At 39.0% G+C, this 17,504-nt stretch overlaps 1 protein-coding gene across 9 annotated transcripts in view; it reads right to left on the bottom strand.

Moving 5' to 3' along the window:
- Positions 1-17,504, bottom strand: part of BRD9 (bromodomain containing 9) — a 52,214-nt gene that overhangs the window by 24,452 nt on the left and 10,258 nt on the right. For 4 of the 9 annotated variants that reach the window (XM_089669470.1, XM_089669468.1, XM_089669471.1 and 1 more), the window contains exons 2-7: positions 14,273-14,490; positions 10,345-10,477; positions 10,204-10,264; positions 9,081-9,225; positions 6,350-6,460; positions 5,650-5,828 (exon numbers count right to left, since the gene is read on the bottom strand). In XM_089669470.1, coding sequence (XP_089525596.1) covers positions 5,650-5,828; positions 6,350-6,460; positions 9,081-9,225; positions 10,204-10,264; positions 10,345-10,477; positions 14,273-14,490 — 847 coding nt within the window. The remainder of the gene's footprint in view (positions 1-5,649; positions 5,829-6,349; positions 6,461-9,080; positions 9,226-10,203; positions 10,265-10,344; positions 10,478-14,272; positions 14,491-17,504) is intronic. The other 5 variants (XM_089669472.1, XM_089669475.1, XM_089669473.1 and 2 more) reach the window with 3 other exon arrangements.

Below are 17,504 nucleotides of genomic sequence, written 5' to 3'. Positions count from 1 at the left end.
TAAAAAATTAGAAACAGTATAAAATAAACAAAAATGTATGCTGCAGGCAATACAATCATGCATCATGCTTTTTACAGTCCATTCACATCAGCAGCCATGCTGAACACACAGCCAATGGTGTGTGCTGGGACACAGTGCCGAAGCGCCAATCCCAGTTCATTCACTCTTCACAATTTTTTCTTAGAACTTTATTAAAAAACTGCATGCAGTATTTTTTTCAGCTCACACCACCAGAACGCAGTGGTGTGAACTGACACCATGGCAAAAAGACAAATTACCTTGGCTTTGCATTGGGACTGCACTGTGCAACATTGCCCAGCACTTTCCAACACAAATAGTGAGAATGGACCCTTATTCATTTAGTGGTTCACATGATATCACAGTAAACCTAGCTCTTGCACAAAATCACATTAAAATGATACTAAACACACACTGTTTAAATTTACATTATCCCTTCTCTTTCTGTATGTGGATGATAGTGGTAAACATGTACGGTTTTGTTTAGTTCCAAATCAAAATTCGGACAAATTTTTAATTATTCGGAGATTAAGGCGTATCCCGAACCAGAAATAACAAAACAAAATTTCGTCCGAAATTATAGAATAAAATAAAATAGAAATAAAGGAATAAAAGCAGAAAAGAATAAAATAGAAAAAAATAGAAATTCGGCCAAATTTTTAATTATTCGGAGATATCTGAATGATAATATTACCAAATATAAAAGAACCAGAAATAACAAAAAAATTTTGTCCGAAAGAATAAAATAAAACAAAATAGAAATAAAAGAATAAAATAGAAAAGAATAGAGTAAAACAGAACAGAATAGAAAATAAAAGAATAGACTAAAATAAAATAGAAAATAAAGGAACAGAACAGAATAGATTAGAATAGAAACGAATACAAAATAAAATAATAAAATAGAGAACAGAAAATAGACCATAGAATAGAATAAAATAGAAAGAATGTAACCATCTTCTGAAATGTGAATTTTGAGCAGAATAAATTTGAATAGAATAGAAAATAAAAGAACAGAAAATAGTAGATTAGAAAAAATATAATAGTCTTCCGAAATGCGAATTGAATAGATTCAAATTTGTATAGAATAGATTAGAATAGAAAAGAATAAAATAGAAAATAAAAAAATAGAAAAGAATAAAATAGAAAAGAATATAACGGTCTTCTGAAATTCAAATAAATAAATACATTTGAACAATAGAATAGAATAAAGTAGGAAGAATATGACCATCTTCTGAAATTCGAGTAGAAAAGCATAGAAAATAAAACTAGAATAGAATAAAATAGAAAAAACAATAGAATAGAAAAAAATCCAATAGAACAGAATAAAATAAAAAGAATATAACAGCATTTGGAAATTCAGATAGAATAAACTTGAATATACAAGAATAGAACAGTAGAGAAAATAGAATAGAATAGTATAAAATAAAAAGAATACTGAATAGAATAAATTCAAATTTAAATGCCGATTCAAGTTTTCCGAATTCAGTCAAATTTAATTCAATTCAACCAAATTTGGAAAATTCGAATCAAATTTCAAAATGAATAAACAAAAAACTAAACAAATTCAGAAAACAAATTTAACTAAATGAAATTATTTATAGAAAGAATCGAAACTAAACAATGTTTTTTGTTCTGCACATGTCTAGATGATACTGTAATTATTTTAATAAAGAAAATATCTTTCTTTTTCCTAATCAATATACAGCTGTATATTAGTATGCATATTAAACTCTTTCCTCAATATTCCTGTTTTCAGAGTATTTTGTCTCGACAGTCATTAACCACTTGCCATAAAAATGCTAAGAACAGCTGCTAGAAGTTAGAGCCAAAAAATCCATTTTTGCCCACCCCCTTCTACCTAACCCATCCTTTCCAGAGTAAAGTTTTCATTACCTGGTGGAGTCAGTTAAACTCACCTGAGTAGCTCCACAAAATGGTCCCTCGCTGACACGGTTTCCTCCTGCAGGGAATGCTAATCCAGCATTGCTTGTAAACCTTGTCAGCTGCTTCTCTTCCCTCCCATGGGTCTGACTTTCTAACAGGACCCCTCCTTTGGCCGGCCAAATGGCAATTGTCCACATCACACAGGCAGTGATATAGACACCCAGAAGAAAGACTCATCCAGAAAGCAAACAGTGAAGATAAGGACCCAAAGCTGGATGATCATGTGACCATCCATTCAGGTAAGTGAAAATGAGGTTTAGGGAGTTAATAGTCAACCCATAAATCAGTAAAATAAGGGGTGGGGTTGCATTCATCCTGGAGCTGAGCTTTAAAGCCCGACTCTAAACCAATTTTTTCCCCTGTTCTGAGCAGAGAGGCAAAGGGATAGAACCTAAGTTGGGTCAATATATGTTAGGAAAAGGAGTGAAAGGGCATTCTGTCTGGTTAGGGCAAATACTGCAACAAAATACTTTTTTTTTTCCCCCTTCTAGAAAATACAATAGCATTAGATCTAGAATTAGAACTAGAGATGCTTACGACTTTCAGTGTGGATGAACATGACAGCTTCCTGCAGTCAGTGTTCCCTACGAAAGCAACGGGTATCCGCTACTTCTTCAGCAACTACTGACGTCACACCGCCCTATTTGATTAAATATCTGAGAATCTGGGGGGGTGTTCATTCAAATTTCTTTCCTGTTTTTTGCGAGGTTCCCAATAAAATCCATGCCAGATCCGAGGAGAACCACACTTTTGTCATTCTTGCTGTAGGATATACTACACCAAAAGTGATATTTTGAGGTTTACATTGTTGGTCAATGACATTTCAATGCCATCTTTTTTGTTTGTTAAAAACAGCATTTTTACAAAACAAGTTGTCAGGGAATTGTCATTTACCTACATTTTTATGCGTTAGAAATGTCATTGTTTCTTTAGCTCCCCCCCCCATGGGCAGGTTATTTAAGGGAATTGAGCATTGTTATTGCTTCACTTTAAACATTAAAAACAAAAATAAAAATTGCTGTCCCAGACACATTGAATTTTTAAAAATAATTTTTGCAAAGTGCATGTGTCCCAGGTCAGTGCCCAACCCCCCATGCCATTTGTTTGACAACCCAGCTTAATAGCCAACAAAATGGCTAATATTGATTTTACAGATTTAAATGCTTGTCGCACCCCTCATGAACCAAACCCAGATATGTTTCACTCAAAGTTCAAACCTTTGTCAGGGTATTATTAATATATAAGCCTTTGTGTGCCAGTGACAACTGCTTCTATCATTTATCCTGTTTTCAGAGGAACTGGAAGTGAGGCGAAGCCACCTCTTGGGACCATGGTCAAGAAATAAATCTTAACAGAACCTTTCACTCTCTGCAAGCGTATCCAAAATTTAAAAAAAATCTTGGCTGGAATCAGGTTTTAAGCAGTCTGTGGGTACATAGTTTTTGGAAGTTCTTTATGGCTCTGTTTTTTAAATAACTTACAGAATCTCTGTATTAAGGCTAGGCTCACATATGTGGGTACAGCAGTGCATGTAAAACTAACACGTTCTAGCACCCATATGCAGCCACACAAAAAAACATGGTGCTTTATTAAAAGGTGTGGGGATGCCATTAACACTTAATGGTACCCCCACGTGCTGAAAAACGCAGTGTGGCTTTCAACATGCAGAAACACCAAAGCACCATGCTGTTTCCATGCGCCTGCTTTTTAACCTCCTTAGCGGTATGATTATTTCAGATTTTTGGTGCTGAAAGCCATACCATTATTTTGCATGGAAATTTGGCGTTTTATATTGTAGGCCTGTAATTCTTAGGAATAACTCACTGAAATCTGACCGAACAAGAGTCTAGTAAACATCCCGGGTAGGATAAAACTTGAAACACGAAATCATAAAATATAATTTAATAAATCATAAAAAATAGAATAATAATTTTAATTCAATAATGTAATCAAACCAAAAACACTGAAATTTGAAATATAGCGCCAAGTTCGCACATCACTGAGCAAAGTCGCAAAATCGTTTTCAGTGTCTGATGACGAATTTCCCCACGAATCATTATCACTCAATTCTGCAAGTGGTTCTGATTTACTATCGCTGTTCTCTAGCCGGTCTAAAACCGATTTTGACCTAAAGGGACGCTTTTTGGACGCCATGGACGTTTCTCAGTTTCCAGGCAATAAGAACAGTAAAAATGCAGGCAGGGCGCCGGACAAAGCACTCGGGACAAAATGTATGTGAAATGGTTTGATACAGGAATGTTATACTATGTGATTTTAGTGAATGTCACTTTTTGTCATTTTCAAATTTCCCGCCGTTCCGACGCTCTCAGGGGACGGAACCCAGAAGACAGATGCCGGCATCCGCCGGATTACATTGCCAGGGAAACACTGCAGGAGGGACACTACGGGAGCGCAGGACAAGGTAAGTGCAAGAGGGATCCCGGAGCAGCGCCGCATAGTATTCCTGAGTGTAGCTCGGGGTTACCGCTTCTGGTACTGAAACTTTACCCCGAGCTACACTCAGGAAAGCCGCCAGGGAGGTTAAAAAAGGTGCACAGACCTTTTTCCCGCAGGAAATACAGGCACAGCAGCCCATTCTAATGAATAGACTGCGGTGCCTGCGCAAGCACAGCATGCAGAACTGCCTAAATGTGAACCTAGCCTTATACAAGTTATTTATAAGTGTTTGTCAGTATGAAACTTCTGTCACCAGCCACGTTAAATAGACTAATGGCTCGATGTAGATTATAAAAAAGCAGCACACAGTATGACAACTATATCTGCATAGTGGCCCTCTCCTACTAGATCTGCAAGATACATCTACAAGAAGCAGCAGACCCCCTGCAACATCACAAGCTGGGGACTTCACCCTATCACATGCTGTGACTATTGCACGTGCATTGGGTTGAGCAGCACAGCCAATAACACAGCAATTGTATGTCTCTTTGGCTGACTGTGGCTTCCTGACTCAGTGTGGAAGTCACAGCACAATTCTACAGGCAGATTGCTTGAATGCAATCATGTAAGGCAAAAAACCCCTATCAACATGACATAGACCTTCCATGTGGATAGTGATTCAACAGGAACTAAAATAAGGTAAACTTGGTAAATACATACAATTTAGTTTAGTGTCTGCATTGCATCTACATTTCCCAGAACATGCTATATCAGCAATGGGCAAACTACGGCCCGGCGGACCTTTTAATCCGGCCCGCGGAGCGTGATACTGTCAGGATGTGTGTAGGCGGGGCAGCGTGACGAACGTGAGGGGAGCTAGGCTCCTCTCACAGTCCGCCCTGAAGACCGGAACGGCGCGGGAACACGGCGAGAGGAACGCGCGGAGCAAAGGTAAGTAAATTGACACGGGGGACTTGGCTTACTACTTGGGGGGGAATAGTACTATGGGGGATGAAATAATATGGGGGATGAATTAATATGGGGAATGAATTACTATAGGGGGGATGAATTACTATATGGGGGATGAATTACTATGGGGGATGAATTACTATATGGGGGATGAATTACTATATGGGGGATGAATTACTATATCTACTCTTGGTCCGGCCCCCGGGTCCAATATATGAACCCATTGCGGCCCTCAAGTCAAAAAGTTTGCCCACCCCTGTGCTATATAATATGTTACCATCTGTCCACATATCTGACCACCAAAAAGGCTTGCATTTTTACCTAATAACCTCCTTGCTTGGCTTTTTAGATTTCTTTGCCATCTCAACTGGAGCTGGGATTGGAACCTCTGGAGCAGGATCTTCCACTGTAGTGTCCTCATCCCCCAATATAGCAGCCTGCTGAGAAAAATCCATGTCCTGCATAAACGACATACTGCGCTTCAAAGCTAAAAGCCGTTCCTAGAATCAAAAAGGACAGAGCAGCAGGAACTTTATATGTACTTTCATAGCAAAAGGTGCTATGATGAATGGATGGGATGGGAACAATATTACCTCAGTCTTACAATGCTAGATTTTAATGCTTATGCAGCAGGGCTGGGTAATTCTTTCCAAAAATAGCCATGCAAAAACAGAAATAAAATTATGAAAATCAGAAAGTAAAGAAAATAAACTGCACAAAAAATATTAACATTGACGTCAATATATACAGTATATGAAAGATGTTGCTATTTTAAAATTAACTTTGATTGCAACTGTATACACTATAACATACAGTATGTATACATATACTTCGCAAAAAATTTGCCTATATGTGTGTAACGTTTAGCAACTCATAAAATAACTCACTCAATAACAAAGCATTGAATAAAATTATATTAGTCCCCACTGCTAAAAATGTTCAATATTCTTACAACCAAAGTGTATGGCAGATGAAAACACAAAAATGGAGGCATGCACTAGTATTTGAATTTCGATCATACTTTACTCATCATCTTGAAGCCTGTATGAAGTAGCTTCTTGGCCAACTTGTAGTATACAGTCTCTGGTCGGTTGTATGTCATTGCATTATCACACATAAGTTTGAAATCTGCCTGTAGAATAAACAAATTTGGATGATTTACTAAGAATATCATACTTCCCTAACAACATTCTTAAAGTGAGGTAATGGTTGCACAAAATCAACCAGATGTAAAGAAAGTAGAAAGAATTGTGAAATCACCAAATCAGTTACTAATACTTCAGTTATTCAGTTGAATGCAAAATAATACACATTTGCTCTGAGTAATAAACTCATTGCTATAGATAAATCAACATGTAATAATAATTTGTACAGAAAAATCTTGCCGTTTTTTAACAATATATCCATCAGTGAAGATCACCATTCAGAAACATTTTGACACCTTGAAACTTATTTTATTTACTTGCAATTGGCATTTTTCTATTTTAGATTGCAGCTGCAGCCTGCGAACCTGGAAGGAAGACTGGGTGAAGATGGAAGCCCCATTGAGCCATGACAGTGGTCCGCTGGAGGGCTTCGTTTTCAGGAAAGTCTTTCATAATGAGCTAGTATGCGATGTACATGTGATCCACTTTAAACATATGTATTGTAATGGAAGGAATTTCTTTTATTTTTATTATTATTTATTACAGGTACTTGTATAGCGCCGTCAATTTACATATATATTGTGCATTCACATCCAGTCCCTAACCCTCAAGGGGCGTACAATCTAAGGTACCTAACTTACATTCATACATACTAGGGCCAATTTACACGGGATCCAATTAACCTACCAACATGTCTTTGGAGTGTGGGAGGAAACTGGAATACCCGGAGGAAACCCACGCAAGCACAGGGAGAACATGCAAACTCCAGGCAGGTGGTGCCGTGGCTGGGATTCAAACCAACGACCCTAGTACTGCCAGGCTGAAGTGGTAACCATTTAGCCACCGTGCTGCCCCATTTTTTCTAAATAAATTCTTTTTTATTGAGTTTTGTAAATTAGAAGACACAAGGAACTGATGCAACTCCCAAGACACAGAAATCTCTGAGGTGTGTCCAGAAATTAAATGAGAATGATATTTAAAAAAATTTCATTGAAAAATATTACAACTGAACATTGTCTCCTTCAAAGTTTGCACCTTGAGTGTACACCATGCTCTCAGCGATTCTTTCATTCTTCATAGCATCCCTAGAAGTCTTCAAGAGGGATGGCGTTCAGAGCCTGCATAGTGGCTCTTTGGACGTTATCCACACTACCAAAATGGTGTCTGTTCAAACCCTTGTTCATCTTTAGGAATATGAAAAAGTATCAAGGAGCCAAGTCAGGGCTGCAGGGCGAATGGGGAAGCACCGTGATGTGATTTGATTTTTGGCCAAAAACTTTCTGAGAGCCAAAGCACTGTAACTTGGAGCGTTGGCATGATGAAGGATCCAAGTTGAGCCGAACTCAGGAAACACACGAAAAACTCTGCCTCAATCGACCAAGAACTTCCAGGTAAAATCTTTAATTCACAGATTGACCAGTAGGTACAAATTCCTTATGGACAGTTCCACGTGAATAAAAAAAAAAAAGCAAAAAACAAAACAATTACAATTACCATTGATTTGACTTTTGATTTGCTTATTTGAGCTTTCTTGGGGCGAGGTGACGTGGGTGTGTGCCATTCTGAACTTTGTTTCTTCGTCTCGGAATTGTACTCAAACACCCAGGATTCATCACCCGTGGTCACTTTGCTCAAAAAAAAAAAAAAATAAATAAATCAGGCTCTCTTTCCAAATGGGCCAACAGGTCTTGGCAAATGAGCTGACAGTGATCCTTCTGATCAGGTGACAAGTTCTTTGGAACAAATTTTGCACACACTTTTTCCTGAGTCATGATTTCATGAACAATTGGCATAGTAATTCCAGTTTCCTCTGCAATCATTCTGATCGTGAGCCGTCGGTCACAGTTGAGAAGAGACCTCACTGCATCCACATTCTGTTCCGTTTTTGATGAAGAGGGGCATCCTGATCATTGTTCATGTTCAACACCTTCTCCTCCTTCCTTGAAGGCTTTGTGCCATCAGTACACTTGTGCAGATGATAGCTCAGCTTCTCCATAAGCTTTCCTCACCATTTCCAAAGTATCTGATGCACTTTTACTCAGTTTCACAAAACATTTTATCATGCACCGCTGTTCCAAACTTGCTTGCATTTTTCTTAGTATGAGGCACTTGAACAGGGTGTCACAAAAAAGAAATGTCTCAACAGGGCTGGAATGCAATTGGTATACATTTTAAAGTATACCTGGCACCCCACCCCAAGTGACCTTGGCCGGCTTCTCCCTTTGCAGAGCCATTCTCCAGCGTAGAAACGTCATTCTCATTATATTCTGGACACATCTCGTACAATAGACAGACTAACAAACTAGCTGTGCTCCACTTCCTCTCGCACCACCCTCAACAAAGTCCCTCACTTTGGGAGATTTCCTCTAACTTCCTGCTGCGTCTCTGGGACAGGAAGTGAAGAGACAGCAAAAACAAACCAAAAAAAAAAAAAAAACTTGGCAGTGGTTTAAACTCCTTCCTAGTCTATCCAAAACTAAGAAAAAAGTTTTGAATATAGATACCCTTTAGGATCAATTACCTAAAGATAATTTGCATTTTAATATAATCAAACTGAAATAGATCACAGAAAAATTGACAGGTTAGAACATCTAACATGTGACATACCTTAAACTCTGTGATGGATTTGTACTCATTTCCAGAAATTTTTTCCTTCATAGTACTAAAATCCATGGGATGCTTTATTATCATAAAATAACCTGGAGCAATCTGATCTGTCACTGGAAAGGCAAAAAATCCATGGGGGTCTTTACTGTAAGGATAGATAAACAAACAACAAGTATTATTAAAATTGTAATATTTTTGTAAAAATCTGCTTTTGTGTTGCCCCTCCGATCTTCCTTGCATTTTTCTTCTAGTACTACACTATTGTCCATGGCTCTTTCTTCCTGTATTCTTTCTCTTGCTTGCCTTATCTACCTTTTACTGTCCCTTTAGTGGTGCCCTGCTCTGCCACCATACATCCATTTGTGAATTTTTACCACTTTCTCCAACAACATTCTTACAGCCTGTTCTTTTCGAGTTTTCCACTCTGCTCCTGGGCAACCTTTTCTTTTCAAAAGCAGACCCAGAATACCATATCAGAGCTACAGTCTTGAGCAGAAGTGAAATGTTACCTAAGATACCATTTCAGCTGGTTGCGTGCGCATGTACACCAGCATATGCTGGGGTTTCTGATCTAGAGTTGCTTCTGCTAAATTACATACAGTCAACATTTACATTGCTGAAATGTCCAGAAGAGAGAAGTGTGACTCAAAAGCGCTGCGTAACTGTCTTTTTTTTTTCTAAATTCAGCTGTTTAACTCCCATGGGACTCTTTAAGGACTCGTTTAAACTAGATGCAGTGGGGTGCAATTTTAAATGCAGCATAAGCGCAGTAGAAATGCATAGGCAAGGAAAATTAATGTATTCCAATGAGCCTAGTTTACACCATTTGAGTGCTTTCGTGTGTGTTTAAAAAAGTATAGTATGCTGCATTTATCTGCACCAGAATGCACATAATGCGCACAAATGCACTGAAATCACTCATGAACGAGTGCAAATGCAAATTACTAAAAAAAAAAATTGGAAAACACACAAATTATTCTGAAAAACACACACAAAAAACGTACTGCAAATGCATGTAAATGCAATGAAAACACACTGAAAACGCGCACAAATGTGGATGCAGAAAAGCTCATAAACCTAGAAACTGTCGTGTGAACGAGCCCAAAACTCATCTTCATCTTACCGTTGCAGTTGGCGGAGGAAGTATTCCAGAAGTTGTTGTATTGGTGTGCTCTCATTTTCTGCTGCAAAAACCAAACAAAAATTAACTAAATTCCACACGTTATAAAAGAAAACCAATATAATGCCAAGTTAATGGTTTCACCTGGATGTGTTCTACAAGCTCTAACAGGACGGTCTGTTGCAGTTTCAACCTCCACTTTTTTCGTTGGCTCAAAATACTCTGTTTCACCATCAGAGTCACACTGCTCCTTTTCTCGTTTTCTCTTTTTCTCTTCCTATAAACAATAAATACTATTCTCAGATTAAATTAGATAACAAGCCAAACTTTACAAAGTCAACTTAGGGAAATTGTATATTAATACCTTACAAAATTTTTGACCACTCGAAAAAAATTTTTTTTTTCGGAAGTCATCTAGTAAGGGCTTGTTTACAATTGATGTTTTTATTGTTCAATCAAATCACCATAATGAAATGTCCATTCACACCAGTTGCGATGGAACTGCGTTGGGCGGCTATTCCAACGCTGTCTCACCACAAGACTAGGCAACATGTCTGGTCTCTGGTGTGGCTGGTTCCGGACTCTGCGTTGCACCAGTATCAGTGTGTCAACACTGCAGTGGTCTAGCTGGACCACACACCAGCCGCTGCATTGCAATGTGAAAAAGTGAACAAGCTGTTTTCCGGTGAATCTCTAGCTGCACTGAAAATTCAGTTAATAAAAAAAAAAGTGTACACTCAGGTCCATAAATATTGGGACATCGACACAATTCTAACATTTTTGGCTCTATACACAACCACAATGGATTTGAAATGAAACGAACAAGATGTGCTTTAACTGCAGACTGTCAGCTTTAATTTGAGGGTATTTACATCCAAATCAGGTGAACGGTGTAGGAATTACAACAGTTTGCATATGTGCCTCCCACTTGTTATAGGACCAAAAGTAATGGGACAGAATAATAATTATAAATCAAACTTTCACTTTTTAATACTTGGTTGCAAATCCTTTGCAGTCAATTACAACCTGAAGTCTGGAACGCATAGACATCACCAGACAATGGGTTTCATCCCTGGTGATGCTCTGCCAGGCCTTTACTGCAACTGTCTTCAGTTCCTGCTTGTTCTTGGGGCATTTTCCCTTCAGTTTTGTCTTCAGCAAGTGAAATGCATGCTCAATCGGATTCAGGTCAGGTGATTGACTTGGCCATTGCATAACATTCCACTTCTTTCCCTTAAAAAACTCTTTGGTTGCTTTTGCAGTCTGCTTTGGGTCATTGTCCATCTGCACTGTGAAGCGTCCAATGAGTTCTGAAGCATTTGGCTGAATATGAGCAGATAATATTGCCCGAAACACTTCAGAATTCATCTGGCTGCTTTTGTCAGTAGTCACATCATCAATAAATAAAAGAGAACCAGTTCCATTGGCAGCCATACATGCCCACGCCATGACACTACCACCACCATGCTTCACTGATGAGGTGGTATGCTTAGGATCATGAGCAGTTCCTTTCCTTCTCCATACTCTTCTCTTCCCATCACTCTGGTACAAGTTGATCTTGGTCTCATCTGTCCATAGGATGTTGTTCCAGAACTGTGAAGGCTTTTTTAGATGTCGTTTGGCAAACTCTAATCTGGCCTTCCTGTTTTTGAGGCTCACCAATGGTTTCCATCTTGTGGTGAACCCTCTGTATTCACTCTGGTGAAGTCTTCTCTTGATTGTTGACTTTGACACACATCCACCTACCTCCTGGAGAGTGTTCTTGATCTGGCCAACTGTTGTGAAGGGTGTTTTCTTCACCAGGGAAAGAATTCTTTGGTCATCCACCACAGTTGTTTTCTGTGGTCTTCCGGGTCTGTGGGTGTTGCTGAGCTCACCGGTGCGTTCCTTCTTTTTAAGAATGTTCCAAACAGTTGTTTTGGCCACGCCTAATTTTTTTGCTATCTCTCTGATGGGTTTGTTTTGTTTTTTCTGCCTAATGATGGCTTGCTTCACTGATAGTGACAGCTCTTTGGATCTCATCTTGAGAGTTAACAGCAACAGATTCCAAATGCAAATAGCACACTTGAAATGAACTCTGGACCTTTTATCTGCTCATTGAAATTGGGATAATGAGGAAATAACACACACCTGGCCATGGAACAGCTGAGAAGCCAATTGTCCCATTACTTTTGGTCCCTTAACAAGTGGGAGGCACATATGCAAACTGTTGTAATTCCTACACCGTTCACCTGATTTGGACGTAAATACCCTCAAATTAAAGCTGACAGTCTGCAGTTAAAGCACATCTTGTTCGTTTTATTTCAAATCCATTGTGGTTGTGTATAGAGCCAAAAATGTTAGAATTGTGTCGATGTCCCGATATTTATGGGCCCGACTGTATATATTGACAGCCCCTATTGATCTTTAATGGCAGAGTTCCTCTCTAACCATTTTGCTGTCAGAGCCATTTTTGAACACATTAAAAATCATTTTGGGCCTAAAGATTATGTAAAACCCCCAAAACATATTTTCTAACGTAGTGGTTTAGGCAACACAATTTTCAGTAAAAAATACACTAAAGTTAATTTTCAGGCACAAAAACACAATAACTAATTTTTTGGTAAAATATAAAAGATGCGGTTGCTTTGTGTAAAAAGATACCCAACATGTCAAGCCTTAACATTGTGTGCACCCGTGAAATGGTGACAAAAATCAGTCCCCTTTCATTTCCATAGGCGATTCTTTACAAGCCCAGGTCATCAGTCATCGGTCATGGCAGTTTGGAGTTAACTGTGAATAATGGGCTTAGAATTAATGATCCAGCTTGTGCTGAGATGTGTAGTGCAATTGAAATTTTTTTCTGCGTAGGTGCCCCAAATGTGTGCATTTATGTTTGTACGTGCAAGTACTGGATGTGGGGGTGGGCACCAAAATATTTGGGGTGGGATTTTAAATGCTTGAGCATAAATTTTTTTTTTTTTTTTTTTTTTTTTTTTACACTAAACTGCTTCCCCTATGTGATGCATTTTTAAGTGACAGGTTCTCTTTAATGAGACATCGATGGTCTAAAAGACCCCGATATCTCACCTGCCCCCTATAGGATCTAATGGAGTACACATCGTACAGTGACACCACGACCCAGAAATTCCGTTTTCCACATTGCTTCAGGGTCAGTAACAGGAAGGGAAAACTCAGTGAATGGATGTTTGCCAATTTCCTTCCCTGCTACCTGAGGGCATCCGCTTTGTCAGTCCCAGGTCCACTGCTGGCCAGTGGTGGCAGTAAAAGGGCTAAACCCTTGTCTATTTTTTGTTGTTTGCGTTCTGTTGGGGAAATTTTCCTTCTGGAAAAGACACTACAGCCAGTAAAAGAAAGCCTCTAAAGAGTGAATGATTGATTGACAGAGCAACAGGAAGGACATAGCGATGCTAGGAACTATTACCAACATCTAGCCCATTGGGCAAAACCCCCCCAAAAAATAGATACACTTTTCACGCTGGTTCCTGCTTTCACAGCTATGACAGCTGTGAGTGGAGATTGCAGAAAACACTTGGCGGCTTCAGCCAATGTCATCAAGGAGCTTCATGGTAACGCTTTGCTGCTGTCTATCAAGCTGTGGAGGCTGGATGGGGTGTGGTAGCTAAATCTGACTATGGGACTACAAGCGCATCTTGTATAGTCATGGTGTCCTGTAGCTTCCAAGTCAGGAGAAGGGACACAAACTGACCACATTAGGACAGATCTACTTCCGTGCCTAGCATGGTCAGTTTGAAACAGCATCCAAGAGGAACTGGCAGGATGACCAGTTATTTAGCAAAAGCATAGCCAAAACAAACATAAATACAGTCTACATTTATTTTGTAACTACACAACACATATATGGACTTTGATTTTACTGGGCAACATACACTTTAAACTCACTGAGACAGTTGTCCACATTGGAAGATGTAACCTTACCCGTTTCTCTGGCGTGAATTGTAAAATGTTGTATTTACCATCACTTTCTGACAAACAATGATTAATTTGGCCATACATACACTTAAATTGATAAAAATTAAGTATCTTTTATTTATACTAAAAGGTGACATACCTTCCTTCGTCTTCTTTCTTCTTCATCCACATGCTTCTCTTTCTCAGACTTCTTTTTCTTTTTTTTCTTTTTTTCTTTGTGTCGCTCACGTTGTTCATAATCTGACCGATCTTCATAATAACTAGAATCATGTCCAGATCCTGACAGTTCAGTCACTTCACTACCTCCAACTTTAAGAACCAGTTTTAAAGGTTTTTCTGATGGTTTATCGACATAATCTGAACAAGGAGAAATACATTTAATTGTGGTGAAATCAAAAATTATCTTCTATATTTCTGATCGTAAATACTAGCTTACAGCAAAAGTTGCTAATTCTATCTATCTATATATATAAATATATATATCTATATCTTTCTATATATATTTTTTTCTAAATGGAACTTAAGGTCATTTGCAATAAATCCCAAAAATAAACTCTTATTTGCTTCCTTTTGGTCTTTTAGATATACTATTGAAAGTGTTTTATCTGTTTGACAAATGTAAACATAGGATGTTTTTATACTCACCAAAATCCAAGTTCATTGAGGAGCACAGCATTGTAGATAGACCACTAGTTTGTTCAAACATAGTCTCTAATAAGGGTTAGGTAAGTACACCACAACACAACTAAAGACTAGGTAAACAACCTCAAACCACATAAAAAATGGCCAACATGGTGACCTACAAGACCTTATGATTGAAGTACATGGAAGATCGTGTTGTCAACTTAAAACACAGATTCTTAAAAACAGAAAACTGCTCCAGTGGAATGTGCACAGACAGATGGAGGTGGATTCAGTTGCTTTGGTGAGCAGGCTTGAAATATTGTTGGACAGATCTATCTAGAAATAATTGCAGAATACAATTCAGAACCCTTACAGGGGAACATCTGCTACAACAAACAAGAAATCTAATTTTTTAATAGAAGCAACAAAATTCAGGTGGACCTAGTCCAGGGAAGGCAGGGCACTCTCTTTCAAATGGGCTGGACCTAGGTAAAGAGAAAGAAGCATAAAGTCCTCATTAAGAAGGAATAAAGGACAAATTAGGCAAAAAGGAGAGCCTAGGCCTAAAAGATAAGGATGGGGACCTTTTCAAAACAAGGAGGCCAACTTTGAGGCCTTCCTGGACAAAGTAACATCCAAGGTCCAACAAAAAAAAGCCACCTTTTTGAACAAGGTCAGATAGGGCTTAAACATTTTCTCTAAAACAAAAAGGGACTACACTGAAATCCAGTGGTTTGAGATGGGGACTTGACCGGTGGAGCAACATGAGTTGCCTCTTGGGCTATGGTGAGAATTGGGAAGCAATTTGGCAACAGCCATTTAAAAAGAATAGCTATGGCTGACAACTGTCCATTGATGTGACGCATTGATCGACTTCCAGAACAATATCACACTAACTGGGATGGCATAAAAGTGGACTCCCTTTTTATTTATATCCATTGTTGTTTTTTTGTTATTTGGTGTTAGCTTTTCCCATCTCACTGCCCTTTTGTTATGTCATTTGTTATTAATTATGGCCTTGGATTTCTGTGGCTACTGATTGCTTATTTTCTGCCTCTTGGCCCAGCTCATCCCTTTGTAGTGAGTGGGAGAGCCTAACCTTGTAAATGAGCCCACTTTGGAGGAGGTGCAGTTTGTAACAAACTCCCTTTTCCAGCTTCTTGTTGCCTGACAGGTTACCATTGAAAATGGGGACACCAGCCAAATCATTTACCAGCCTTACATATGCTATGCAGATCCTGTAACCCTGTGAGAGGCACATTAGAATTGTATAATATTATATAGGGGCATGGTTGCTTTTACATTGATTTTGTGTACAAAGCGGTTTGTTGTTGCTTCCTGTCTGCACACACAGTTGCGGGGTGGTTGTCGTTCAACTCCATTCACCTGGAGGTATACTTCCAGCTGCGGCAACAACATATGTATACCCCCAACTGTTTCTGCAGCTAAAGGGGGAGTAGTTGGGGGTGGTAAAAGCAGCTCAATTGCGTGCTTTTACCATCCTCCAACCTCACAGGTGAACAGGCCCTTAGTTCACATCTGTGTGCCTGTGTGTAATGCAGCCCACTCATTTCAATAGGCTGCCTTACCTGCACAAATCGAGGGAAAGTCGTCCCTAAACTTAGTTTTAAATTGCACGACACCCAAAACACCCCACGTTTGCCAATGTATGGGGTACCCCTAAAGAGGAGAACATTTGTCTGCGTGTCAGGAATCAGCGCAATTTTGCGTGTGTTCCATGACACACAGTAACGTGAACCAAGCCTTGGACAGGGGTGCCTAATAAGGGGTTCCAGCAGCTCTTCAGATTGGGGAAAAATGCAGATTTTGGGATCCTTCATGCCACCCTCGCAGAGGCCCATATAGCACAAGCAGCTTTTAGACATGCAAGCTGTCCAACGCAGGGTGTTACATTTAGCTCATTAGAAGAAAAACTTAGCTCAGTGGCTGACTGGAGAGACTACCAGGATTGAAATATCTAGTTTGTATCTACCGGCAGTTGTCTGATTGAAGACAATTCAAGCAAAACAACTTTTGAAACAACAGAGTAAAGATGTCCTTTGGACAATGAAATAAACTAAAGCTTGGTAGCAGATGCTGAATATAGCCACCAGATTGAATTTACAAGCCCGTTTCTAATCTCCCCATAGGTGGCAATTTACCCAGTGGTCTATCCATAATGCTGTATCCCTCAGTGAAAGACAGAGGAAGAAATACTGGTTGATCCTGTCAAAAATCTAGTAAGCTGATCATTTTCTGTTCTCTTTGCCTGTGCTGTAGTTAGCATTGTTTGAAGTTCTTTGTGTTGAATGCTAAACAACAACCCATCCATCCCCATTTTAAGAATATTAGGAGAGGAGATGTTCAGTAGTTTTAACACACTTCTTGTCCTAGAGTGCTCCTCCTCCAGATACACCATGGTAAGAGTTGTTACCTTAGAGCAAGAAGTGTGTTACCAGCAGGATCACCAAGTTAAAATAAATTAAAAAAATGCCTGAATAAATTCCCTGTTAGTCCTGTTGCCTGGTATTTTAGGAATCTTCCAAGACAGCAACTTCAGAGACAACTGGTTATAAACTTAATAGGAAACTCAAGACAGATTTAAATCCCCTCATTTGAGATTAAAAGTAGATAACCTCCACCAACGCAAAAGGCAAAAATAAAAAGAATTGGACCTTCATCCAAGGGTGGGAGCTAAGAAAGCTGTCATGAAGGGATGAAATTCCAATTTCAGACAACACACCAAC

Source organism: Staurois parvus, unplaced genomic scaffold (assembly GCF_062004578.1).
Source record: "Staurois parvus isolate SC_StPar_1 unplaced genomic scaffold, SC_StPar_1.0 ptg000077l, whole genome shotgun sequence".
NCBI classification, from domain to species: domain Eukaryota; kingdom Metazoa; phylum Chordata; class Amphibia; order Anura; family Ranidae; genus Staurois; species Staurois parvus.
This window is presented reverse-complemented; position numbering and strand designations above follow the sequence as displayed.